This window comes from Tubulanus polymorphus, chromosome 2 (assembly GCF_964204645.1).
Source record: "Tubulanus polymorphus chromosome 2, tnTubPoly1.2, whole genome shotgun sequence".
Lineage (NCBI taxonomy): Eukaryota > Metazoa > Nemertea > Palaeonemertea > Tubulaniformes > Tubulanidae > Tubulanus > Tubulanus polymorphus.
The window spans coordinates 28690922-28717351 of record NC_134026.1 but is presented as its reverse complement, the minus strand read 5'-3'; the positions used below and the strand labels follow the sequence as shown (position 1 = coordinate 28717351).

General features: G+C 36.9%; 1 protein-coding gene across 24 annotated transcripts in view; it reads right to left on the bottom strand.

Moving 5' to 3' along the window:
* Nucleotides 1–26430, bottom strand: part of LOC141899452 (polypyrimidine tract-binding protein 1-like) — a 66948-nt gene that overhangs the window by 4018 nt on the left and 36500 nt on the right. For 9 of the 24 annotated variants that reach the window (XM_074785773.1, XM_074785787.1, XM_074785765.1 and 6 more), the window contains 16 exons: nt 12821–12922; nt 10574–10720; nt 9856–10029; nt 8117–8242; nt 7960–8011; nt 7811–7869; nt 7151–7319; nt 6454–6483; nt 4773–4865; nt 3484–3558; nt 2699–2752; nt 2300–2421; nt 1426–1459; nt 790–882; nt 601–698; nt 321–517 (listed from right to left, as the gene is read on the bottom strand). In XM_074785773.1, the coding sequence (XP_074641874.1) occupies nt 321–517; nt 601–698; nt 790–882; nt 1426–1459; nt 2300–2421; nt 2699–2752; nt 3484–3558; nt 4773–4865; nt 6454–6483; nt 7151–7319; nt 7811–7869; nt 7960–8011; nt 8117–8242; nt 9856–10029; nt 10574–10720; nt 12821–12922 (1625 nt within the window). Of the gene's footprint in view, nt 1–320; nt 518–600; nt 699–789; nt 883–1425; nt 1460–2299; nt 2422–2698; nt 2753–3483; nt 3559–4772; nt 4866–6453; nt 6484–7150; nt 7320–7810; nt 7870–7959; nt 8012–8116; nt 8243–9855; nt 10030–10573; nt 10721–12820; nt 12926–16068; nt 16204–26430 lie in introns of those variants that run through there. The other 15 variants (XM_074785785.1, XM_074785766.1, XM_074785789.1 and 12 more) reach the window with 15 other exon arrangements.

Sequence of the window (26430 nt, the reverse complement as noted above, 5' to 3'; positions counted from 1 at the left end):
TAACTTTAAGACTTTTCTAGTTAATTTTTTTCCTCTATACACTGATGCAAAGACATTCATTTCATTTTAGAGATCAAGAGTTGGCAGAAGTTTGAGGCCTCATGAAGTCATTTTATTACGTGCAATTACTTCTCTGTCATAATATACTACGGCAGGCACAAAAAGAGGCATGGTTCGTTCCAGTAGATGATTCATGCATCAGATAGAGAAGAATATAGATATTTCATACTATTGCTTACTAATCGAATCAAATCTATTACATTTTACTGATACCATCTTGATATTGAACGATTATTCTAGAGTACTGTTACAAAACTTACGGGAAAAATTTGAAGGCAACCACACTTCCACCAGTTTGTTGAAATGCATCTTTAATTTGTTCTTCAGTGACGTTCAGTGGAATGTTGGACAAGTGCAATGTGGCTGAAGGAGGGAAAATGTTGTGGTGGTTCTTCGAGTTAGGTTTCTTGAACCGATGCAGAGGTGAATTCACAAAGTCTTTCGTTAGGCCAGCATCCTGAAAGCAATCGAGCGTAAATGTATCAAATCATCAACTACTTAACTTCAAACCAATTGATTCATGTCAGATAAAGCACTTACAGGTTGGCCTTCTTTGGGCATTTGGACGACAGGATGTTTGGATGGAGCTACTTTGATTTGTTTTCCCCACAATTTTAGTTTATCTGTATGGGTTAATGCTAAAACATAAAAACAAAACGATAGTCATCAGTTTGACAGCAATGGATGAACATTTTGAATACGACACTGAAGAAAGTGGAAACTATTTACCGGTCTGTGCCTGCAGAGCGTCTGCGAACTGGACTAGTGCGTTATCTTTTTTGTTGAATATTATCTTAACACGTTGTACATCCCCATATACGCCTGTTGATAAAACATGTCACGGAAAACGTTCGTTAAAAAGTGTCATACAGTTTTACGAATAATCATACAAATTAACGAGAGCCTAAGATAGTTCCGAATGTAATAGCTGTTAAATGTGTGCCTGTTATTACTGACGATATGACGTATGTTCGTATTAATATTCAATAGTTTTGAAAGAAAAGCCAATGACAAACCAAGAATCGTTTACTTGTGCAAAGAAATTTTATCTAACAACTAAGAACAAACACACAGCCAAGACTTTATGTATGTAAATTGTAATGTGCAGTTATAGTTTATTGTATTATTAAGCCATTTTTCAGATGTGTCTTTTTACTATGCATTAGTCGATGTCACATAACGTGCAAACATTGATCAGAATTCCTTTAAATATATTTTGACATCAAAGACAACTCGATACATGCTTTAGCACATTATGCTATTTCTTGAGAGCATATTTAAGAAGTGAATGTAGTTTACGATGACTAGCCTATTGAAAACTACCATAGATAAGAAAAATGAAATAAATAGTGCTGTATGACATACCAAAAAGGGTAAAGAGATCGTCAGGGGTGATCTTCTATAACAGTGTCATAGCAGAGAGAGCGTAGGAGCGCAGAAAAAGGTTCAGGTCAACGCCAGGCGAAGTGGACGGAAAAAAAAGAAAAAGGGAAAATCTTGTCAATTAATGATTAAATAAACATTAACGGCTTATAACAAATCTGATTGGTTAGAATAATGTACAACCATTGAGCCATAGGAAAATATGTGTCATGCAAAAGTAGACAGTTACATGCGCTTTTCCTATGTACGACACATCTATAAAGTTCTATTGTTGAAGGGACTCGGTCGATGGTCTTTTATGAACCGGTAAAGGCAGTTTACATCTGCCTATCTGAACATTGTTTCGATAGAGGGGGTACACATGGTTGTCCTGTCAAGCGGTATTTATAATAGTTATTTGTAGACAATCTCAGGAACAACCATCAGTAGCAGTAGAATAGTCTCATATGCAACATTACAGAGTTAGTTTAATCCTCTATAAAAAGAAGGCATTATTCAAAACAAGTGACACCTGATGAAAAATTGTTAAAGGACAGATATCTAGTGATGTAGATAAATGTAGAATGTCCCGAGTTTCTGTCCGAGTATGTACGAATATAGACATATTATCAATGAATTCATTCATAATCAATGGTTTTAAGAGAATGAATAATATATTTACTACACGTAATGAAGTCTAATAATTAATTTTTACACATATAAAACAATATAATATACATATTTATATAAATATATAAATGTATATACATATATATACATATCTATAAAGGCTAACATTTAGAAAATGATGATTTGCCTGATTACTGCTTTTGCTATTGACAACATATAAATCCGACGACGTAAATGAATATCGTACCTGCTCGTTCAAGTTGGAAACCAGCAGCACGGGACCTGTCTGTTGCTGACCGGGCATCGGCAAGCCAGCACCTAGAGCAGCAGCATGGTGGGGAAAACCAGGAATTCCAGCGAGTTGTGAGGCTGCAAACAAAATACATTGTCAAATTCATCAATTTTGATACGTTTATCGAAATTGCCATAAAAAACCTACGGTATGGATACTTAAGGCGTAAATTAATTTCAACCCTGAATGAACAGGGGTATAAGTGATTGAAACTTAAAATCAGACATGTACAACAGTATGCAGATTGACTAGTTCAAAAGTTTGATCAAGTTAAATGCTTTATCAAACATTTGAATGTCCACCTTCAGAATGAATGAAGTGCGAGATAAATACAATAGCGAAGTGAAAACGTACCGTGATGTTGTTGTTGTAATGCGTGGTGAGGATGTCCTAGGTTTGCATGAGTAGCTGCAAAGCAGGGAAAACATGCTTAGCATTAGTAAGCAACACACACACACACAGACATGTTACTTCCAAAAAAACAGGAAAGGGGAAATAACTGGACAAAACATTGGTTAAACATGTAATACATAGCAGCACATCACATACGTTATGGCAATAATGTTTTGGGGTTCTATGCTAATCATTCAGTATAACTTATGATGACTGATCAATTAATTAGTATTTTTTTTCATTAAATCTCAAACAAACTTCTTTTTTCCTGAGATTACTAGCACACTTGCTTTCACTATTTCTACTTCTAGACTAAAGGTATTATAAAGATACTACAAAACTATAGTTACTTCTAGTTAATGAAAATAAGCTTGAAAATTAAATGCGCAAATAGTCCAAATAATCTCGCTACCAGTAATTCTTCCACCAGGTTTATTGCTTTCTAGATGTTGGATTAAAACACAATGCCATAAAAGCGTTAAAGAGGGAATCGATCAGACATTCCATAAACCATGCAAACATTAGCACTAGCTGTTCAGTTCCAAATCAATCTCAACTTCCAACGAAATGGAACTTGTTCTCCAAATGTGAACTATTAGTCGAAGTGAAGCAAACATTTAGAAAAATTTCAAATGTAAAATATCTAGTTTAATAGTAACCATTAGATATTCTGGTTCGCGGAACAGAACAATAATTAGAAGCGAGTAAGCAAGACAATAAGAACTCTAAGAAAAGCACAGTCTTACAGCCGTTTGGTATTCCCGGGATGAGAGGCGCTGATCGGCCAGAACGATTTCCATTCATTAAACCAGTACCTCCTTCTGGACATAGACAGGGAGCAGAAAATTAATATCACAGTAAGAAATAGTCGAGAATATAGGCATGATGCTAGGAAAGATTCAATCCATTCGCAATTCACCGAAACCATGACAAAGATATTCATTCAATCTCAGTTGAAAGACATAATATATCTGAGGCTAGTGAAGTATCTGTCACTTGGAGAGAAATTGCTGACGGATTTTTTGACCACGAATTCCCACGCGAGGACGTGCTGCCCTCTCTAAATGTGGAAAAAATAGTTGAAGAATAGAACATCGAGAAAATAGTCAAATAATTACACAACGCAAGTCAAAGATACAGAATAAACATATATACATATATAATAATGAAACAAGACATAGAGCATAGCCCAGGTGTAATATAAAATACATAGAAAACAGTGAAATATGTGCACAGAAAATATGACGAAATAACTGTAGCTGAACTTTAGCCCCGGATTATATTGTGCCATGAAAAATATAATCACATCACTTAGAAGCAATGCAAAAAGGGTTTCTAGGTTCGTAATTATCCGTATTCTACTTGGGACACAATTACAGCTCGACAACAAAATTACTCGATAAATTGGAAGGGTTGGTGTAGTACAGTATGTATGCTGTCACGTTACCATTTAGTAATTTATATGTGAAACACTTGAAATGAAGGTTTAAATCGTTGAAAGTTAAAGTGTTTCTATGACGTATTACGATGAGGTATATGTTATTATCATCTTGGTTTTACTTAAGCAGTTCATGGTTTGAATATGATGATGGATAGATCATTCTTTAAGTGCACAAAAGATACCACAGAAAGTGAAGTGAAGCCATCAGATGATTGATAAAGAGAGTTGGATACATGTAATTCTATTAACTAATAGAAACCACCAAAACCAATTATTATTCAGTGATTTCAAATTTCATTTGATTTTGATTGTTATAATCTGTTATGGTGGTTCTACTAGTAATAGTATATATACATTTAACAACCATAATCATGCACGTCATCATCGCAACATATCTATCTGCCATGTTTTTATAATTCGGCAAACTTGAAACCACTTCATAACCAATTGTTCATTATCTAATTCATTTGGAAGCCAGAAAAATGTTTAGTCAAGTGTCAAGGCAATCGAAGATATGTTACGAATCGAGTTTTTGATATATATATATATATTTTCATAGATATAATATAAGTATGGTAAGAAGCCTTTGCATACCTCCGGCGGTGGCCGCAGCAGCGCCATAGGCGGTTAGTGGCGTGGCTCCAAAACCTGGCATGGTGAATGGGGACGCCAGCATACCCTGTGGACCTTATAAACATACCGTGCCAAGTATTAGTATATCATATAACATGCACGCTCCACAAAGTGAGTTAGATAAGCCGTAAAAATATATCTCGATCACAAAGTCATGTGTATTACAAAAATATGAGCGCAGCCAGAGCATTAAGCTTATAAATCATGTCACTACAGCGAATAGTGACGACCAACGGTCAGGTGAAGAGGATATGAGCAACGTCCAATAGACTAAAAGACGGAAATCAGGATAAAGAAAAAGTTGATAATCGTGAAAGCGACGTGATAGGTGAGACATGCGACGAACCAAAAACATGCAATGATTCGATGACAATTAGAAAAAGAGTTGGACGGAGATTGGATAGATTCAATGTATAATACAGCAGTTCCGGATAGAAAGAGTAGGTTTAAGAGACAGAAACACGAAGGTAATAAAACATTATTATCAGATAATGGAAGGAGAGAATAGATAGAAAGATAAAAGTGGAAATATATAAGATATTGATAGTAGACGCATATAGTATCCTCATAGACGACGACTCTGTGGCTAGTATTTACAATACAGTGACTTTGCTCATACTATATTTCTTTCATTATACTATTGTTATATTATTCATTACCGATGAAGATGATGATTACATATGTTTATAATACATTTTATACAATATATCTTTTAAAATGAATAAATCCGCGTCGAAAACAAACGGTGTTTGTTCGCGACGAACAACTGAAAAGAGCGCACGACAATGACGCGAGCGAACTAAAATGCCCGATCAAAGACTTTGATGAAACTACTGATAAGTTCCGAGGGAGTTATAACGGTAACGAGCTGAGGTAAAATATAGACTGGGGACAGCAAAGAAAACAAACGCAGATTTGGAGATTTGTTGACATAATAATGATAGATCGGGACATTTAAGTTGGTTGCTATAGTGACGCCAGGTATGCCATGATGGAGAGCTGAGTAGAGTTGTACAATTTGTGTAAATGACAATCAATCAGATAGTAGAGAGCACCCAGTGTGTTGGAAAATAAACATTCAACTACGAGTAATGATGAAATTTACTTCATGTTGTGTCAATCGTGGATTGACACGGAATCCATTTACAATAGTTTCGCTATCATCAATCCATCTCCAGAATGAGAAATGATGATCGAACTAATGGGTATTATTGATCGCGTACGTATATCACCTAGACTTTCATCCAATCACGGTGTCACCCCGAATTAAGGTAGCGAACGAAAGGGGTACAGTTCCCACTCTGTTCTCGTGAAAAGCATCTAGAAACATCGACAAAAATCGAATTTTAGTTTTCATCCATGAAATCGTTATTTTCTGGGTTTTTTTCGAAAAATTAGTACGTTCGATCTCAGCTGGACAATAATAGAGAGAAAAACTTTAAACTGTTAAACCACCGGGTGAAGGGGGATTCAGGGATATGTACAAAAAACCCAATTTTGAAAACACGCGATGATAAACTTATCTTCAAAACGTGCTCTGAAGTTTATCACACACAAAAATGGAATTGAAGAAATGGACAAAATGAATGAACAAAAACATTAACAATAAAACAGAGTGTCCCTTGTCGTCCGGGATACTTACTTATAAAACCCTCAGGATGCATCGCTAGTTCTGTAATTATAAAAGAACGCCAATGCTTGTTTGAATACTTGTATTTTCTATAAGTCCCGGCCCACCCATCAATTATTCGATACGCCTTCAAAGAAACGTTATGAAGGGTTCATGCCGAAACCCGTCATTAGTCGAAAACTAAAAACGCTGATCGAACGGTTTTTCTTCTACGGAGAATGGTGACCGCATGGAATTAATTGCATTAACAAACACCATCTGGTTAGTAGTGGTAGTATCCGAATAACATTACAGGACAATGATGCATTAGCAGTTAATATTACACAAATAGCTGTACAAACTCAATCAATTAGAAAGCAACTGAGGAGGCAAAAATACTGAACACCCAGGGCCTGCTATGATGGGAGGTTGTGAAGGGAAAGTTTTTTCCTAGTTGATATAAATGTAAAGCCGGGGAGAATAATTGTATTTCATGCAAACACGATTACGTAGATGCCTCCTAATGATATGTTCTTGTATCGAAAATGTTCCCGATCCTCAAAATTATCTCTTTGTCAATTAAATGGTTTGTGATAGGACTTGTGACTTGAGTGCATTTATACGACAATCTATCAGTCTCTCGAGAAACTGATATATTGTATGATAAGTGCTACATACCGAGTGTATATATATACGTATATGTTACTACATCATTTCATGAAATACTTACTTCCAAAAGCAGCAACACCTTGATCTAACGTAATGTCGCCAGCCGGTAGATTATTATTCGTGAAATCACGACTCTTCTCATTGTTGTATTTCACATTCAGTGCGTTAAGTTTCGAAAAGTCGATTTTTAATGTGCAGCAACCGTTGTAAATATTTTTACCGTTCAGATCCTGTATGAAAACATAATTTCGTTTCAGTTATATGAATTCGATGGAAATTCGACACTTTATTTCGTCTCGAGTTTGTTGACAGTTACTTTGTCGAACCAATTAATAGAACTTAAGGCAAAACGCGCGTCTGTACAGATCAATATAGTATAGTTACATCCGAAGTTCTATCAATGATTACTCTTATACAATTCACTCTTCGTCAATCTTTAAACCTCGCAAATTAAGAGCATGCTATGAAGCATTGAAGGAGAATATACTCCATTAAATGTAGCTCTTGTCATTGATTAACCCTATTGAAATTCAGTAAAGATTATATAGCAAATCCATCTGTGAAATCATCACTTAAAGAGCTGATACGGTGAGGCTTTTAAAATGGCCGCTATTTAAGAATTAATGGAACATTCGATGTTAACCCTTAAATTTGATACAATATGAGTCAAGATGTGCAGTACTCAAAAATGTTTGACTTTCACTCTGATAATGGTACTTACATCTTTTGCTAAACGCGCAGAAAGAGGGTTGGCCATTTGAATAAGAGCTTGGAATGTGTCTGAAAGTAAAGAATATTTAAAACTTATTACGACGCTTTTCATCGAACGTCGATAAAACGTTTTTTCCAATCACGAAATACGATACATACTGTTTTTGTTAAAGGTGATTATTTTCTGGACAGCACCGAATTTTCGAAATATCTGCAACATGACATACGCGAGGATTAAACAGAATAGAATGGAAAGAATTTATGAAGAATACCACAGCGCATGACTGGATGGATTAGAAAATATCTCATTGCATACCTCATACAGAACGTCAATTGTAACGTGGTACAATAAATGTTCAACTATCACACGAAGGACTGTTTTCTTATTTTCATCACTAACTACTTCATTGGCTGCCTGTAAAACTGTTTGTGTCATATTGTTCTGTAAAAAAGAAAACATATTCTACATTAGAAAAAAAGAACTTAAATTCTTCAATTCTTTTAAAAAGTTTACGCAGTTTGTAATGAAACCGCTACATTCAACGATACTAGATATGTAGTTGTTCTGGTCCCCATGAGGCTTACAATTAGCTGTTGATTTAGAAAGAATGTTGGTGGTAATGTAGTCACATGTCAGGAAGTAAACTCGGTGTTACGTTGCAATTATTCTGCAAACATTTCCGCATGACAAAGAGTGTCGAGCTTAATACGCATAGAAAAAACACGTAGATGGTGGATACAGTGCCCTGACAACAATCACTACTGTTTCCTCGACTAGTTTAAACACTGGTTCATTTGGAATATGCGAAAAAGTTTTAATTAAATCTTATGACACGAAAAGCACAGCGATTGTTCCGAGACATGGTTGACAAATACGTACAGCTGACACGGTGATCCGTACCCGACCTAACGGTTTATGATATAACTAATCAATATGTCAGATAAAACTATATTGAGGTAGGGAAGAGATTGAGGTAAGGATCCAAGACAATAGCAGATGAATATAAACATAAGCCAAACATACCGGTATAGGTAAAGTTTAACATTCCTCGGGCGACAGATACATGCTGGTTATTTCATATAGACGTGTAATAAGAAGTTTAGAATTGCGGCGGCATTTTACGGCCTGTCATTCGAAATTATTTAATGGCCAGCAGCACGAGATGAAAGTTGATACGCTTTGTGCGTTATTAAAAAACGGAATAAGATTATTATTGAGGTTAGACGCGGTAGAGAATGAAGTATCTTGATTTAATCATGTCACAAATCTAATTATACGTTAAAGTAATTTGTCATTTTCAATAATGATTACTATCAATGACATTTCATTTTACGATAACTGAATTATGGTATGTATTAAGATGATTTTTTATGCTCAAAAATACCAAGAGACCGAATTAAGGCTTTGGACTTCTTATATGTTTTCATTAATAAATGGTCAAAGTGTATATAAAGACAAGACAAAGAAGATCTATGGCTTCAGTTTGTCTTTCAGGTAGTATTTGATCCCATATCAAAGCTGAATAATAGAATCCGTTTCCACCGATGATCACAATAAAATCTTATAAACTTATCGACATCATTATAAAGTAGATAAAAACACTGGTAAACATTTCGTTCAAAGGTCTTTTTTATAAGTCATCAGAAAGATTAATAACAGCAGAGTATCAGTTACACCGAGAGAGAATTGTGAAGAATTCCACATATTGGGAGAGGTTTCAGGTTGTTATCTATCTTTCTAAATGACTGGATGTTAGCACGGGGGAATTACGCATTCACAGATTCAACACTTTAAAACGGCAATCAACTGATTGTAAAGAGTTCACCGAGGCGTGACTATCCTCGCTGTTCCAGATTGAGCAAACAGTGTTACACTCTATTGAGTACGATCAGAATTCAGTAAAACGCCGTCGAAAACGCCGAATCGAGAATGTTTTTTGTCGTGTACCACATCGCCGGTAACGTGTACATGCAACAGAAATGCAGACACTGCCACCTAGCGGGCACTTTAAGTAGTTAGTAGGGCGGAATAGCGTGCAAGAAGCAGAAACTTACGACACCGGCAGCAGAAGGATGCAAAGGTACCTGTGGTGAGGCACTATCTGTTTTTAATTCAATGTGATTAGAAAACTGGACATGGACGTTTTTCCCTCGTAATTGAGGTGTGTGCATTGTATAATAATCCCGCATAGCAGTAGCTTTCTGTACATCTTCCATTTCCACCAAAGCCTGAAAAACAGATCGAATTCGAAAGATACATCATTACACCATGAAGTTGAAGGCGCACATGGGTCATTTTCATACGCGCTCAACTTCCAGTAATATCCACTTCATAGACACTCACACTCGAGACGGGAAACTGAAACTACCCCAGGTACAAATCATGATAAATCTCTTGAAACCCCCCCTCCCTTTTACAAGCTTTAATGACCTTCAGTACTGAGATGACTACATTTACCATTCATATGATAGATTATCATCGCCATTCATCAAAATTGAAAATCTCATTATAGCCGACTGCTAATATCGCGGAAACCATAAATTTCTTCACACGTGCAAATTTAATGTCATCGAATTATATTTTCCGGATGTTTCAGTTCTAAGTGAATAGTTGATAATATCTACGGAATCAGTAAAACGAGATTCACGAAATCCATTATCTAGCAGTTACTCGGTTATTGCTTACAGGAGACATCGGACATTGATTAATTCATTCATTTTTACATTAATCCGTATTAAGCTAAACGTTAATACGTATCGTCATAGAACGTACCTGGGCTTTCTTCGTAAGAAGGACGTAATTCGTAACCTTTCCGAACGGGACTCCGAGCATGACGATATCCGCTACTGTAGCATCCTGTGGTACATTTCGCACATGAAGCACTTTAGACGGACCCGCCTGGGACTGGTCTAACTTAACCTACAAAACACATACATAATATTCTTCATCATTTGGGGAACAAATTTTGTTACAGGAGAGAAAAGGTCAAATCTATCAAGATATTACAAATTTTGCATTATAGTTATGGGAGCGCCTAAAAGGATATGCTAGCTCACATTGCCATTACATTTAAGCCAAGTCAGTAGGGATCTACCATAAATGTAGCTGAATGCACTCAAGTTTGGCTAATTACTTTATAGGTTTTTAGCAAATTGCATTACAATGATGCACAAGCAATATCAGATGGTGCTAATTGCAGCAATTTAAACTTAGATCACAGCAATTCAGAATTCGCCAGGGAGCAATATAACAACCACAAAACTAAATTGCATCTATGTTAAAATTGTCCATGATCAACATCAGTCAGAAGCAACAACTTGTATTCATAGTTGTTTCGTTTCCAAAAACATTGTCATATACCTCTGAGAATAAGGTATAATATCAAAAATATGTAACAGGAGATGTAAAATAGATAGCTGAAGCTTACTTCGAACTAATATCTAAAAACTTTCATCTTCAGCTTTAGTAACTCTTTCTGAAACAACCTCTACCATGTGTCTATTTCGATTGACATCAGAGAACAGAGCGATTCATCGTGACACCGTTTCTGATTTCTGTAGTGTCACTGAATCATTAACTGTATCACCCATCATTAAACGCGACACTATTGTATCTTCATTACAGGAATGAATGATTGGATTTTTTAGCTTCAGGTGAATAATGAGATGCTAATGGCAGGCATTTAGTGGTTTCTCATCATTGTCGACAATGACTTGTGGCTTATTAATTGTCTTACTGATGAGATCGCATCAAAGTTAAATGATGATTTGTGACAGGTATAATTTCTCTTTGTCAGGCGTGCTCTCTAGACTAATGCCGAACGTAGAGGATATTAACTCTTCACCAATAGGATATTGTATCATTGGCAATGAAGTCATTTGGACACTTTTATGAATATTTTAGTAACACGAGTTGACAGTGCAAGGCAATAAACCGATAGGGCGAAGTGTTCTCATGAAGTAACGGCGTACCTTTCGTGTAAGTCGCTACTCATTACATGTTCAAACTCATTTCCCATATAAAGTGTATGTATTTGTAATAAATTTTGAAGTATCGTTTCAATATCAAAAATGTCTGCACGGGGATATATCTATGCAAGAAACTTCCCGAAATTTATATGACAACTCTACTTGCCACGAGGGATTCCTTTTTTGATTCGAGAAAAGACGATCATTTCAAGCTTCGATTAACTTATATAACTATACTTATTGTTACGCTACTAGCCGAAGTGCTCGTTTCAAATTCAGGATCAAACGATGTAAATTACGAACCATTCTATTTAATGAGGCCAATAGAAAAGGTTGTAATCGTTTTAATCTGAAGTTTTCATGCTCTGATGACAATGATCGGCTGAATGTTACTGATATCACGCATGCTTGGTCATAAAAACACATGTTTTGAAGAGTTGTTTTCATTTGTTTCGCGACTGCGAAATACTGAAATTCCTTAAGTGGTCGATAAAAACCCAACGCACGTCTCCAGTGGTAAACTGACTATCAACAACGCAAGCACATTGTATTTTCATTTCATTATTGAGATTGTCGCTTCCCACTTCACAGAGAATATTCATCAGTCTAACAATCAGTAACTAAACGCTGGTAGACAACTGAATTCCGAGTCTGAATTTAATATTCTAAAGAAAAGAATGTTTTACATATCCAGCCCATGCTCAGGCATACATTCTGCAGATACTGAGGAATACATGTACACGGTATAATCAACAAACTTGAGGCTTATAAACAATTAATATTTCATAAAAGTTTCCGTGCATTATTCATACGTTCAATACACAGTTACAGTTACTGGGCACACAACTGAAGATTAAAACCACGCTGGAAGCTGAAGCACAATCCATAGAATCAACATCAATACAATACATGACAAAATGACTCATTTTCAAGTAATCTGCTTTTTCTTGTGAATTCAACTTCCGATATGATTGTGACAATGAATACTGCAGAGAATTAAAAAAGAATCGACTCGAAGAAGTGATGATATCGTTAAGATAAAAATACTAACCTTTTTTGCATCATTAACATCAGCCATATTGGTTTGTGTAGGACTCATAATAGTGCCATTCGCAACCATGCCAGTTTGAGAAAGTAACTCTTCAGAACCACGCTACAAGACACAAAATAATAACGAATCATAAGATTACATCAACTAGTTATGAGTAATACTCGCGAAGAATTTCATATTTGCGGCGGCCTTCCCAGGAGAGAGAGAGGTGGCGGATCATTTAAATGTCATTGCGTGGAACATACACTAGTGTGTATACATGGTGTCAGTTTTGTGTCACATTTCTGAAAAAAAGTTCTGATGATCCCCGACTGACTCACAAATACCCGTATCACATTCAACGCCTCGCTTCACGAGTCGATCCAGGGGCCTCAAAGAGACTTCTGTCAGGCACAATTTTGCCGAAAGAATCAAAACAGGGCGATTTCTGTAATTCAGTCACAATTTTATCAGAAATTTTGGAAAGTGGTCTGCAGACCAGTGCAGTGCAGTGGTCTGGTCTGCTGGTAGAATTTCATTTTGCCCTGAAGAGACCCATCGGATGTTGGTCCTAGCATTAAATTATGAATATTTGTAATCACATTATGATCGTGTGACGTTGTTATATACAGATACTTGGCCTAGATAAATACTGCGTATAGGGCAGATGGTATTTCACATAAGCAGTGATAGTGACAATTATGAAATATCACCTGTCCTATCGATATACACATCTTCCAAACATCACATTTAACTACTCAGGTGATAACACACATTCCCGGCATTTTTCTATGTTGTTACATCTTGATTGAAACTGATGTCGCGTCTGAAGAAAGAATCGTCATGACGTAACATACGGATTATTATAATGTTCACATAATGCGTTTTATAAACATAAAATCGACCAAGTTAAAAGTTGGGCGAAACATCGCTAATCGACGTTCAGATAAAGCGCGCCGGCATCTATTGTACTTCCGATTTAATTCATCACGAATTACTGATATCTAAGAAAAAATTTCTGAAACATGATCTACTGCGCTGTTCAACTACCATTTTTGGGCTGTATTCTTGTTGATAGCTAATAATCCCTAGTGGTGCGGCAATCCCCGTCTATTCGACGACGACACGAGGAAATTTTACGTCACGAAACATTATCTTTCTCGAAGTTACAGTTTCTACGAACAGATAAAAAGGACAATTCACAAAGGAAGCCGGCTTTATCAGAAAAGTTGTCAGTAATCTTTCACCTTCAAGACACCGGGAGTTGTATTGCCATAAAAATAATCACCTAACGCTTTTCAGTAATGGGACCGGTTGCAAGCGGTTTCAGATTAAAGCGAACGTTGGACACCGAACTATTATCCGAACAACTGAGTAAAACTTCAGAAATATAAGATGTCGCCTGATACTAGTGATGAGATTCAAAACGATACCCGGTTCTCTCTCCAAGACTGATAATAATGACACATTTTGTTCGAAACCCGTGCGATGCTCTGATAGAAAATGCAACATCAACGCTGGCGAAATTAAATACAGCTGTCAGTTGTGCTATTTCACCTAATAATTTTGCCAGCAGCTGGCATATTCATATATTTTCTATGTTTGAATTCAGCAAATATTCATTCTACGCATTAGATGAACTCTATAACTGGAATATCACGATATTTGTTAATACCCACTGATCCTATACAGGCTATGAAATTGGATGAACAGCCGACCCCCAACCCTATCAATTCAAAGGACATGCATCACACTTGTTTGCCTTGCTTTGCAGAAGTTTTCGCAAATGAAACCATGATGAAACATAAGCCCCGCAATCACAAGGAGCCCGTTTGGCCTAAGTGGATCACACCCCCGTTTCAAATCTGAGTGCATTTACACGTAAATCACTCATTTCTAAACTGCTATCAAAACGATGCTATGCTTGTGCCAGTTAGTTCACTGACGATCCTTGCTGAAATTTGGTCTGGTCTAACGTTATTGGTTGTGCTAGATTCGGCCCGGGTCGAAAAAGCTTGTACGATCGCCGCCGCTATCTATGTAGAAACTCTGACTTTTGGCATCCAGAAAATAAGAACACATTCATCATAAAAACATATACATATTTTTACATATGAATATATAGACATAAATGATGTCGCTAATTGTATTTTATGACAATCCAGCTGCTCTGTATGGGACGATATAATCACAATAATCATTTCTGTACATCTGCTCAGCTTTGAGCCTTACTTCCACTTGGGAACGCTAAAAAATGTCATGATAATATAACGTTCGACATGAAAACAAGAATCTTCAATTCCGTGAGATGAAAACGCAACGCATTTATATAGAAGACAATTTTCTGGGAATAGAGCATAATAGAGCGTAACCATGAAGGGAGATGTTTTTGAGTCGTGGCACATGTTTGTCATGTGTTGCAGGCAGGACGCGGCATGTGGGTAACCAAAGTAATCCAATAACAGAAATTGAAAAGCTAAACGGCCACACATTGTAAATGACGTTGTGACAAGTGTTTGGTATTGATTTGAAATCCGGTGACAATCTGTCGCATATGAAAACTGACTACGCCCTCGAGCCAGAGGCGAAAAAAATAAAGCCGATTTTACGAATTAAAAAAAACTTAGAGCGACTTCAAAGAGAGGGTCGAATTAGTGATTACCGACTGTTTATGAAGATGAAATAGCCGTGATTAAACGCTTAGGAATTTATCTCCGAAGACCGTGTACAACAACAACGTGATTTGAAAATAATGCGTGATTTCGTAAAGTAATAATAACTTTTTCGAAAAACAAATTTGCCAAGCCTATCATATTAATGACTCAATAAACAGTAAAACTAGGTGATAGGAGCACAATAACCTACATGTATGAATTATAAATATACACGTTCATACATGCATATATATACTACATGTATATCTCAAATAGAAGTGAAACCAGTGAATGCTGCGTGTATATACGAATGGTTTTTACAAAGCATTCAGGATGTTATATTCAATATAAGATGGCCACAGGTGTGACACAACAGATATCATATCAGATCATATCTCATGTGTGACACAACAGATATCATATCAGATCATATCTCATCACGTATAATGCTTTAATCCGCAATCTATATACTAACATACAGCACGAAAAAAGCATTATGAAAACAAATTCAGAAGCGAGAAATGCTACGCAGGTTTAATATATGCCAAAATACTAATCAATGATCGAAGTTGAAATCGGAATCTGTTCTGAAGAGATTTTGACGACGTTGCTTACCTGACAAACTTGTAGAAGCATATAGAATAGTTACGGTGTAGAAATGTGACGAGACTGATAGCGATGACCGGATGACTACCGACGACCGACGTTTGAACAGGAGAGAAACAAGTGAGAACGTGAAGAGAGAATAGTAGATTGACACACACCGGGGCCGTCTATCACTCCCTGTACAACTCTGTCAGCTGTGCTTAATCGTTCAGACTAGGACAATAGGGGTGGTAGCTTCAAACTACAGGACTACTAACAGCTGCCGTTTTAATAATTAAGTCCATTACGCCACAGGGAGAAATGTTGTGTTTAATTATGGGATTTTGGTCCAGCGTATGAGCAAAAATCATATCATCACATGTACGACGCTATTCGGGATGATAGGGAAAAACTTCTAGAATGGGGATAAATAGGGGACATCGGATTGTATATCAATCTTTAAGTAACTTATATCAGTTTTCTTCACTTCTGTGGTCTCATTATTTACAACTTTCATTATCTCAGAAATTTTAAATCTACGTTCATTATCAACCTGTACGAAGGCGTACAACCAATTCAATATATCAAACCAGACTTAGTGTTATTTTTTCTAAATTCCATGTATTGATTAAACACTTGATCCAAAATCAACATGACCTCGAAACGACTTTCAATACGGGCTGAGCGAACGTGTCCTGTCATTGCGAATGAGATAAAATAACTCGGATGTTCGAAAATAGCTTTTGAATTTTCGAAAATACGACGGCTCAACAAGTTCTGGGAGCTGCATCCGAAGAACGAAAGACCATCTTACACCGGGACAGGTTAGAATATGATACGACTATGGACAGCGGTCTGATGGGTTTTATATTAAGATATTAATGCAATAGTCATATATTGGACGATTGTCGATGACTGTCAATTCTCATCAATTGCGATTACGTGGACAATATGTCTCGTTTATTAGCCCTGTCAATATTACCACCCGACCAATATGAGAAAATTACCAATTACGAAGTACACCGAGCATATGTCAATTCTCATCAGTTTAATTGTGTGATGGATTCGCAGTTCATGAGAGTAATATCAGCCTCTACCGAGCGAAGGTGACAAGTCACTACTGGACTGAGGAACCAGCAACCTGTATTGTCGACTCATTTCAAATTTACATGATATTTTATGATAACCTGGACAGATGCCATGGATGTCCAGGCACCTTGTGATCGATGATAATAAAATCGAATTAATGAATTAATTTCATCAGCCGGGAGATATTCTACCCAGTGCAATAATAAATGATTTTAGTTTTGTACTAAATGATACGTCATTCTATTATGATACATATTAAGACTTTAGAGGTAATATCATTTTGATATCCAGAGATTTTAATTCTTAATACCTCATAGCTGCAAGCAATTAGATCCCTCAGTTTAATAATGATAAAAACTAACATCGCCAAATTATGTTCCGAATATTCATCCCTTTTGCTTGTATGTATAAAGTTGTCATGGTGACACTTGGCCAGCGGTAGAATTGTCATCATTTCTGGAAAAACTAACTTCTCATAAGAAAAGATCGCAAAGAAATTTCCTCAGGGATGAAACGGGTTACAATAAAATCTCACACAAAAAGACCTGACAAATTAGCGGTAATTGCCAAAAGGTGAATGATATAAACACGCGAATCCTCGAGAGGAAATATATCAACTAAAACCGAGTGAAAAAGACCAACTACGCCGAGGCATTCATATCAAACTGGTTTATGTCCTGTATAAATGAAATTTCCAGATGGCCAGTACTCGTAATGAGAATAAATGGGAAGAGCGAGAGCAACTGAGGAAACAGAGGAAACAGAGCGTTTTATCACAACTCATAAAAATGCCATCCCCGTTCCTTTAACAACATTCTTACAGCATCTACAGCCAGCCATACGTGAAATAAGAGGCCGAATTCCACGATTTTTCTTTCAATTTATGACGATGCTGAAACGCTTTTTTTTCTTCATGTAATCCCGCGAGTCCTGGCCGAGCGGGTAGGGTTTCAATTTGTCCGTATCATTCACGTAGGCCTAACTAAACCGAATAGAGAAATGAAAAACAAATCATAGGAAACGTTGTCGTTTTTTTCCATTCTTGTTTGCGTCTAGAATGAGTCATCCGAAAAGGGAAACCTTGGAAAACCCGAGTCTATAAAACATCCATGGAAATTGAAAACAACGCTAGCCGAGAATATCTAATCTCTTTAGAAAGAGTATTTCTAAGAATGATACCCGGGAATGAAAGTATAATGTTTCATATCATAAGATGTAAATTGAGCGACTCGGCGTTCTTTTTTCGGTGACGACTTCAAAGCATACATGATAATTATTAATACAAGATATAACTTCATTTTCTGCTAGTCTCAAATAATCAAAGTCTGTGAGTTTGTTTCAGCAGCAATGTGAGAGAGCGCCTCTGCGTCGTCGTCGTAGTCGACACATTTGCCAACGGAAGTTACTCGTACTGTTTGAGGAAATGGTTCCATCTATTAACAAACAAACCAAGTTAGCTAAAAGCATACTAAACTAAAGACTAGACTCTGTCTACAACTTACTCGACGCTCTATTTTAAACAGGTCCACTATCAGATTCTATCTATACAGCCTTCAACAGATCGGATGAACTGATATCTCTAATTGTAGGATTTTTCCCCAAAAATGAAAGTAATTCAACACGAAAGATAGTAGTTTAATCGAGAATGAATTCTGATTTTGTGAGTATTTCGATAGTTTTGGGAGAATTTGAGCTTCTTAAAGAGTCGAGTAGATACAACTGTGTAATTAATGAGACATAGTCAGGTCTGCTTCATACCTCTAACATTTCGTTCGTCATCGACATCGCTTTCGCAGTTCGCTTTATTTCTCTCCTCGGCGAAATTATCAAGTCGAAGCTGAAGCTAAACGCATCCCGACAACATTTCAATTTGAATGGTAACGGGCGACAACTAAATGAAGGATGAGCCGCGAAATTGGTTCTAATACGACGAATACATCCGATATTACTCCGCAAAATGATTAATATATGTATCGTATTTCGTATGAAATTTTAATTGCTCAAACCGCGTCCCTGGATTCGAGATATTGTCCCCGGTTTCGTTCATATCGAAATTTCCCGAGAGATCGAAACCGACGTTTACGCGACAATCATAATTGATTCATAAACTGTCCACAAATGAACCGTTCATCCGTTGCATCGAAAATGAAATTCGGATTGCAGATCGCAGATCGCAGCAGCGGCAGAAAAATGCATTTCGAATACATTTTCCAGATGCAGTAAATTCAGTGACGTGCCACGAATCATCACTAAACCCCTATAGACCGATGGGTACAGGGAGTAATCTGATAAAGACCCATCTAGCGGCTTCATTACTGCTTTTAGCCGAATGTTTGCCAGAGTCCTTAATGGATGGAATCAATCCCTGAGTGAATTGCAGATTTGAACCCACGGGAATAAATCGTGCCACTAATATATGAATAAAGGGCTACGATTGCACCGATCTATCATATTAATCTCGCTAATCTATATACGCGATGGTTTTACCAGTCAAATGCATTAGTGACCACTGGCCATCAATTTAGTGGCCGTATCGAATTCAAAATATAGCTCAGAAAACTGACTGAGTTGGGACGTTCCGAACCATAGCAGCTCGGGGTAAGAGCTCTAAGTCGAATTCACAGACACACTATGTTATTTAGTCCGTTTTAAATTTGAACTTTAGAATGGAAAGACTGACTAAAGACCGACTAAAAAGACAGATCCAGGTCCGTTCCAAATTTCTGTACGTGTGAACAAAGTTAGTCATGCATCTGGCTGGACCGGTCAACTGGCTGGACTGGTTATCTGGCTGGACTGGTTATCGGACCGGTCAGTGATAACACCTGATTCAGAAATGTCTGCGAACAGCATTGATTTGGTCCATTCCAGCTACGGGGGGCCAAATTAGAATGGACTCACTATAGTGATAGCTTGAACGCGGCTAGAGCTGAGAAAGCCATTCAGAGTTGGGACATTCAGTACTGTATCTCAGGTGCATGATAAGGGTTCTAGTGATAGATGATACTCTGCGAGGAGCGACTATCGAATGTGTCGCAATAAGAGGATATGGCAGCTGAAATTCTGCTGTAAAACCTTTCAGAAAGTGTCATTAAAATCCTGACTAATCGATACAACACATTTTCACCTGTATCGCATGAAGACAATAGAAATAAGTGGTTCTACTTGAGAGTTATCGATTTTGAGCCATCGATGCATCATGATATAACGATGTAATAGGCGATGGAAGCATCTGATATATGAAAAAACGTGCGCTTATTATTATATTAAATGAACAAACCATTCATGCTACGAGGAGGAATAATTGTAGACTATTTTCATCACTAAGCTTTGAAAAAAAAAACCAGTTTATCATCCCATGGAATTATAATAGAGTTGGGTTATTAAAATGGTCTAGACAGGTTGTATTTTAATGAGAATCATTGGAAAGGATAAGTCAGATGAGTTAACGCTGCAGCGAGAGACGCCGCAATCTAATAAATACTTCCCTATTTACTTTGGACATTAGCCTACAGCTACGGTTGTCTCACAAAGGTGAACCCGTAGTGAAGATAATGGTGCCCTGCGGGTCTTCCCGTAGTAATACAGCGGTTACTGATACTGTTTGAATACAAAATAAAGTCACTTTCATCATCGGTCTGACTTACATGTTCACAGAGAACCAACTCCGATTGACTTCTGTAAATGCTCACTTCTTAAACGTAAATGAATGACATTTACGAAATTGACACAGAAAAAATATCTGATCTCAACGTTTTGCGTAGAAGTAGTTTTTTCCGTTATTTTTTATTACGGCCTACGCAGAAAAGAATGAAGCTGCGGTTGTCAGAAAAGAATGAATTTTCATCGCGCAAATATGATATAAATAATACACGGAAAACATACATTCTCACCCGAGATTCTGATACCATTGAAGACCCCCAGCAAGTCAACAGCTGTATACTTAGTGGCCGGGAGGTCCCTGTTAAACTAGGAGAATGCATAAAGACAAAAGGAGATGAGAATGTCATTCATGTATGAAACTTACCTTCATAAAGTATTGATTCCCTTGAAAAAACATGCATGCAGCTAAATACACCTGATTGAGTTATCAACGCTATGCCTGACTAATAACTAATGAAGTCGATGATAGTTTCAACTTCGGCTGTCGACGACTCGATTCAATACCGACCCATTGTTTCAAACGCCCGTCAGTCGCTCAGGTACATCGCGTTGCCATAACGACCCAAATATTGGTCAATAGCGTGCCGGTGAGGAAATTCATAAATGGACTGTTTAACTTTATTCCGGATGATAATTGGATGAAATGCTGGGGTTGTCAGTAAACCGGCCGCTAACGATCATGTTGACAATCGTCTAATGTTTAGACCCATAGATTTATAATGTACACAAAATCGGCGTTCTGTTGATTTTTCATGGTTTTGTTCGCCGTTTAATTTGTAATGCGGTACTGTGTAAATGAAACAGCGCTACTGGACTTTAGGTAATGGGGAACGTTTATTTGCCGAGGTAAATGTAGATTTTGCGAGCCATGTCAACACGGCCATCAATAGTTGCATTTAATTTAATGCGAAGCGTAGTTGAGAGAAAATTCACATGTATAGGAGACTTTTCAGATTAGACTGTAGTTCACTGTGCATGTATTGACACTCACACATTCACTTCACTATGTTTATTCACTTTTAAGTGGACAATTGGAACATATTGCCTTTAAAATCGGTTAATTTGCTATCGCTATATATTGATTAAGAGGTACACCCGATTAAGAGCCTCATGGAAAACCTTTCAGAAACCGGACTCGAACCAGGCAACATTTTGAAATACGAGATGTCCTCGGAAAAAATGCAATAGCATATTTCAAACCACAGAGGAAGCTAATGAGTAATCTAATTGATAAACATTGTTTTTAGAATTTGAGTTTTGATGACAAAATCAGCATTACAAATCTTGTTATTCTGTAATAGATTGAAGTGGATATGTTTTGTGATACCAGAGAGATGCTCCGTGATCACACTGACCTGACTCGTTTAAAAGGCCACAATTACACTACTTATCAGTTTCCTCCATCGTTAGAAATATGTTATTACATTTTTTCCCAAGACAGCCTGTATACACACCTTCAGAAAATATCTTCAAGCGAGAGCAGTGTCTTCAGTTTCACTGCCCGACTAGTGGCGTGATGGCTTATTGGCCTTTGATTACTGTTCACTAACGGTGTAATGTGTTTTCTATGTTTTAGCGCTTATCGCGACAAAAAGACGAAAAACGACATTTTGTAATAATGCATCGATCAACTAGATCAGCTGCTGGCTAACAATATCTTCAGATCATCGGAGGCTTTAACCGAGGCAACCCCCGCAACCACTCGAGTTAACGCTATTATCACGCACGAACCGACTACAGGTCATCTATAGTGTAAATCTGACCTTTTAAACTATGAAATAAAGCATCATCACGTCAATTTAAGGTGTCGCCACTGTCTGAATATGACAGGGATATGTATCAATTATCTATTATAATTATCGAGATGACAGGAACATTGCCCTGTGTCCAAGGTGACGCTAAAGCCGCAACTGGTCTATTTCACGAACGATTTATAATTCATGGATTCCGTTCTATATTCAGGCGTCACACATTTCCCTTAATTATTCAGATCAATTCGACGAGTTTCCTTCCCCTCATTTTTACTAATTCAACATAAAAAGTTTGACGATCTACAATGGATTGTCAATCTACGATTGATTGTCAATTTGTTAATGTGTTCATCCCTTGCATTATGCGTCCCATGACTACAAACACAAACTAATTGCTTTCTGTCGCATTATTGATGAAACACAAACTTGTGTCACGGACGAGTAAGAAAAAAATCCTCGCGCGCGCCCCTTTTTTGCGTTTGGATAGCGGCATTATACCGGTCAGTCCGACACACGGGATCCACGAGAATCAAGTGATATCTCGACATGATTATCGCGATATCTTCCATAACGGATTAACAATCGGCCGAAATGAAAATCAGGCACGAACAGAGACAACTGATGATAGGATTTTGTCGTGATTGATTGACTGAAGTCTGTTGCAGCAGTAGTTATCAGTTATCATCTGTTACCACTGTTAGACAATATGTGACACGTTATACTTCATTGCAAAGCTATATATATATATATATATATATATATATATATATATATATATATAAACATATATAAAATATGTTATAACTATATGAAATCATTAAGTATAAAGTTCATTCAATACCAAACACATGTTGGTCACTGCGGATACAGTAGCAATTTATTTTCTAATCAGGATATCAGGATATACATTCAGTTAGGGGAGGGTGGAATTAAGTTGCCTTGCACACTTGCATATCTTATACAAAGTATTGCTCCGAAACCAGCAATTTAACAAAATGATTATTTCATAAAATTCTACATCAAAATCCATATCAGTTCCTAAATAATTTCGAGGGATTTTCCCGATACAAATATGAAAGTGATTAACGACAGAAATTCTGCGACTATTTTTTAAAGCATTCACTGATGGGTTATCAACCTGCAACGCAAATGTTTGCCGCAATTTGTAAAATTTCATGCGTGGAGAGTTGAACAAACGTCAAAGCCAGAAAATTAATAATGGAGCGCAAATATGACAATGCATTTGGCGCCAGAAAACTAGGAGAACAAACCAACAACATAAGCATGAAATAAACTGAGTCAAAATCAACAGATAAACGTAACAGAAATTCACCATCACGGAATTCGCAGTGGCTCGCGCGCGACTTACGCAAATATATCGTGAAAACGTAAATTCTGTCACGTTTCTGTACGCAGGAGGTTCTCATCATTATCTCTAAGACGAAGCGACAAAATAATACTATTTCCTTCTTACGTGTCGGGTCTAAAAGTCAGTTCATTTTACGATAAAAAACCCGAGATCGCTAACGCACCTGCAACTCTCTATTCCCCTAACCTACGCGTCCTTTCATGATTATGAAATTAGAATCTCCGAGATACTTTTTAAGACCTCGTAAAACGAGACGTTTAAATGCCTTAGATATCCGGAAAAAACTCATCGAGAAATTGAATTAAAAACGTGAGAAAATATTTGACCAAAAGTTAACGAAATAAATGTGAAAAACAACACAGAACAAACTACGGTACGCAGTGCTGGACAGTTTAACAGTGAACGGACGACGCAGGGACGTCTCACCCACCTGTTGCTTCTTAGATCAGTGATGATAATTATCACTGGCAATAACTCAACTGGAGCACTAGCAGTTATTGTTGTCAGCAGCTGATTGGCCAGAAGATGCTGTGACAGTCAGTGCTGGGTATATAATCAATATGATGAGATAGAGATACTTCGTATCAGCCTATATAATCACGCCAGCTAAACATTGTGATGGTGCATGATGATGATGATGGCATAAATTTATTATTTGTCCCGTCAATAAAAAGTCATGTCTTGAGGCTCGACACAAGTGTCTGGATGAATTCAACATCGAAAAAATGTAATTCAGATTTGAATCTATCCATGTATTCAGTGATTTACTGAAATGATGAATATAGATAAGCGGACTTTGACTCTCCCTGACTATTTCCTGACATGGACATCGTTTTCCCCGACTTGATCTGCTTAGAATACGCGACCTAGCAATCTCGATAAATTTCCCTGACTTTTAGCTTTCTTTTATTACTATTCCCTGATTTCCAAGTAAATGGTCACCAACTCATCAGTCAAAACGAAAAACATCTCATTAAATTGTAATCAAACAATTCATTTGCAACAGTGAAAAGAGTATGATCTGCTACAGTGGAACTCGTAACGGGGGGCCTTCAGGGAAAATGTGTTCTTAACCGATAGTTTGTTACCTGTATTCAGTATGAGACTACCTAAATTGTCTTTTCAGGGCTTGTAAAAAATCAACAATGTTATCACTGAAATCCAACTAAGTACACTATTGGCCACAAGAAATCCTATGTATCTAAATGTATTCTTTGTCAAATCACATGAAACAGTTTCAACAGATGGTATTTATAGCTCGCCGCTATTAGTTATTACCCCTATATGACAATCTAACAAACAATTGACATAATTCAGCCGGTATTAGGACGACTAATACTGCTTAATAACAGATCAATTAACATCAAAAACATCCAATTTATATTAAGAATAGTACTGTGGAGGCATACTCTATGCTCTATCCATATACTCTCTCATATCATTAACTTAGCAAGGCTTAAATTCACTAATCCTGATCTCAGGATCTTATGTGAGAATAACACATAGCCTGATGTATAAATTTTCACCTTAACTACTGGAGGTGCGAGATCAACATAAGTGACTAAATGTGGAAATATTGGACTGCTGACCGCTGAATTAATAGAAGATGAAGTGCCTAAGATTGCTATTCTCGGTGGTCAAAAATAACTGCGTGAACTGGACAAAATAGCCCCTAAATCGCATGCATATTGCGGTAGGGGATGAATGTTTTAGCGTTAATCCGATAATTGATTACCATTTCTCCTGAATGTCCTTAATCACCTGTTTTTAAACTACAAACTATCGGTCGATATCTGATGGTATTACATACATATATATATATAGACATGTACAAGCTACAGCATTCCTACATTTTATTCGATATTAGTGCCGTTTTAGATGTTAGCCTTACAACTACAATCCTGATTTATTTATCATCACAACTAGGACCTAAGATACGACGACGTTTACCTTATTTGTATTCAGCGAGTTGTACATGAAAAACTCTTGCCGGAATGGAACCGTTAAATGATCAATTTCAAACGAGTCACATATTTCGAGGCATATTTCCGTACTGGGAACTACCGATCGTTTGTGTTAAAAAGAGCGAATTCTATACGACAAATTGAATCCTAATCGCATTAAATTCGCACAAAATGCTATGGTTGGTGCCGATTGTATTATAACGTGCAACAAACAATAATAGCATGCATTTGATAAAAAAAGCCGGTAACTATAGTGAATTCAATGTAACTAGCCCGCAGAACATTTCAATCACTCGAACGCAGAAAAATAAAGCGGATCTTTTGAGGCGAGTATTATATCAAAAACCATAACTAATATGAAACATAGGATGAAAGCGAAGGTGTGGAATTATTGAATTCGAAACATCTATACAGACCAGACTGATATTTCTAATTGAAGTAGTTTTCAACACAAATTAATGTAATTCTACGTAAAAGATAGCAGTTCAATTGAAAATGAAGTAGAAACTATTCTGATTCTAAGAGAATATTCATATTTTAGGAGTTGCAGAGCTCT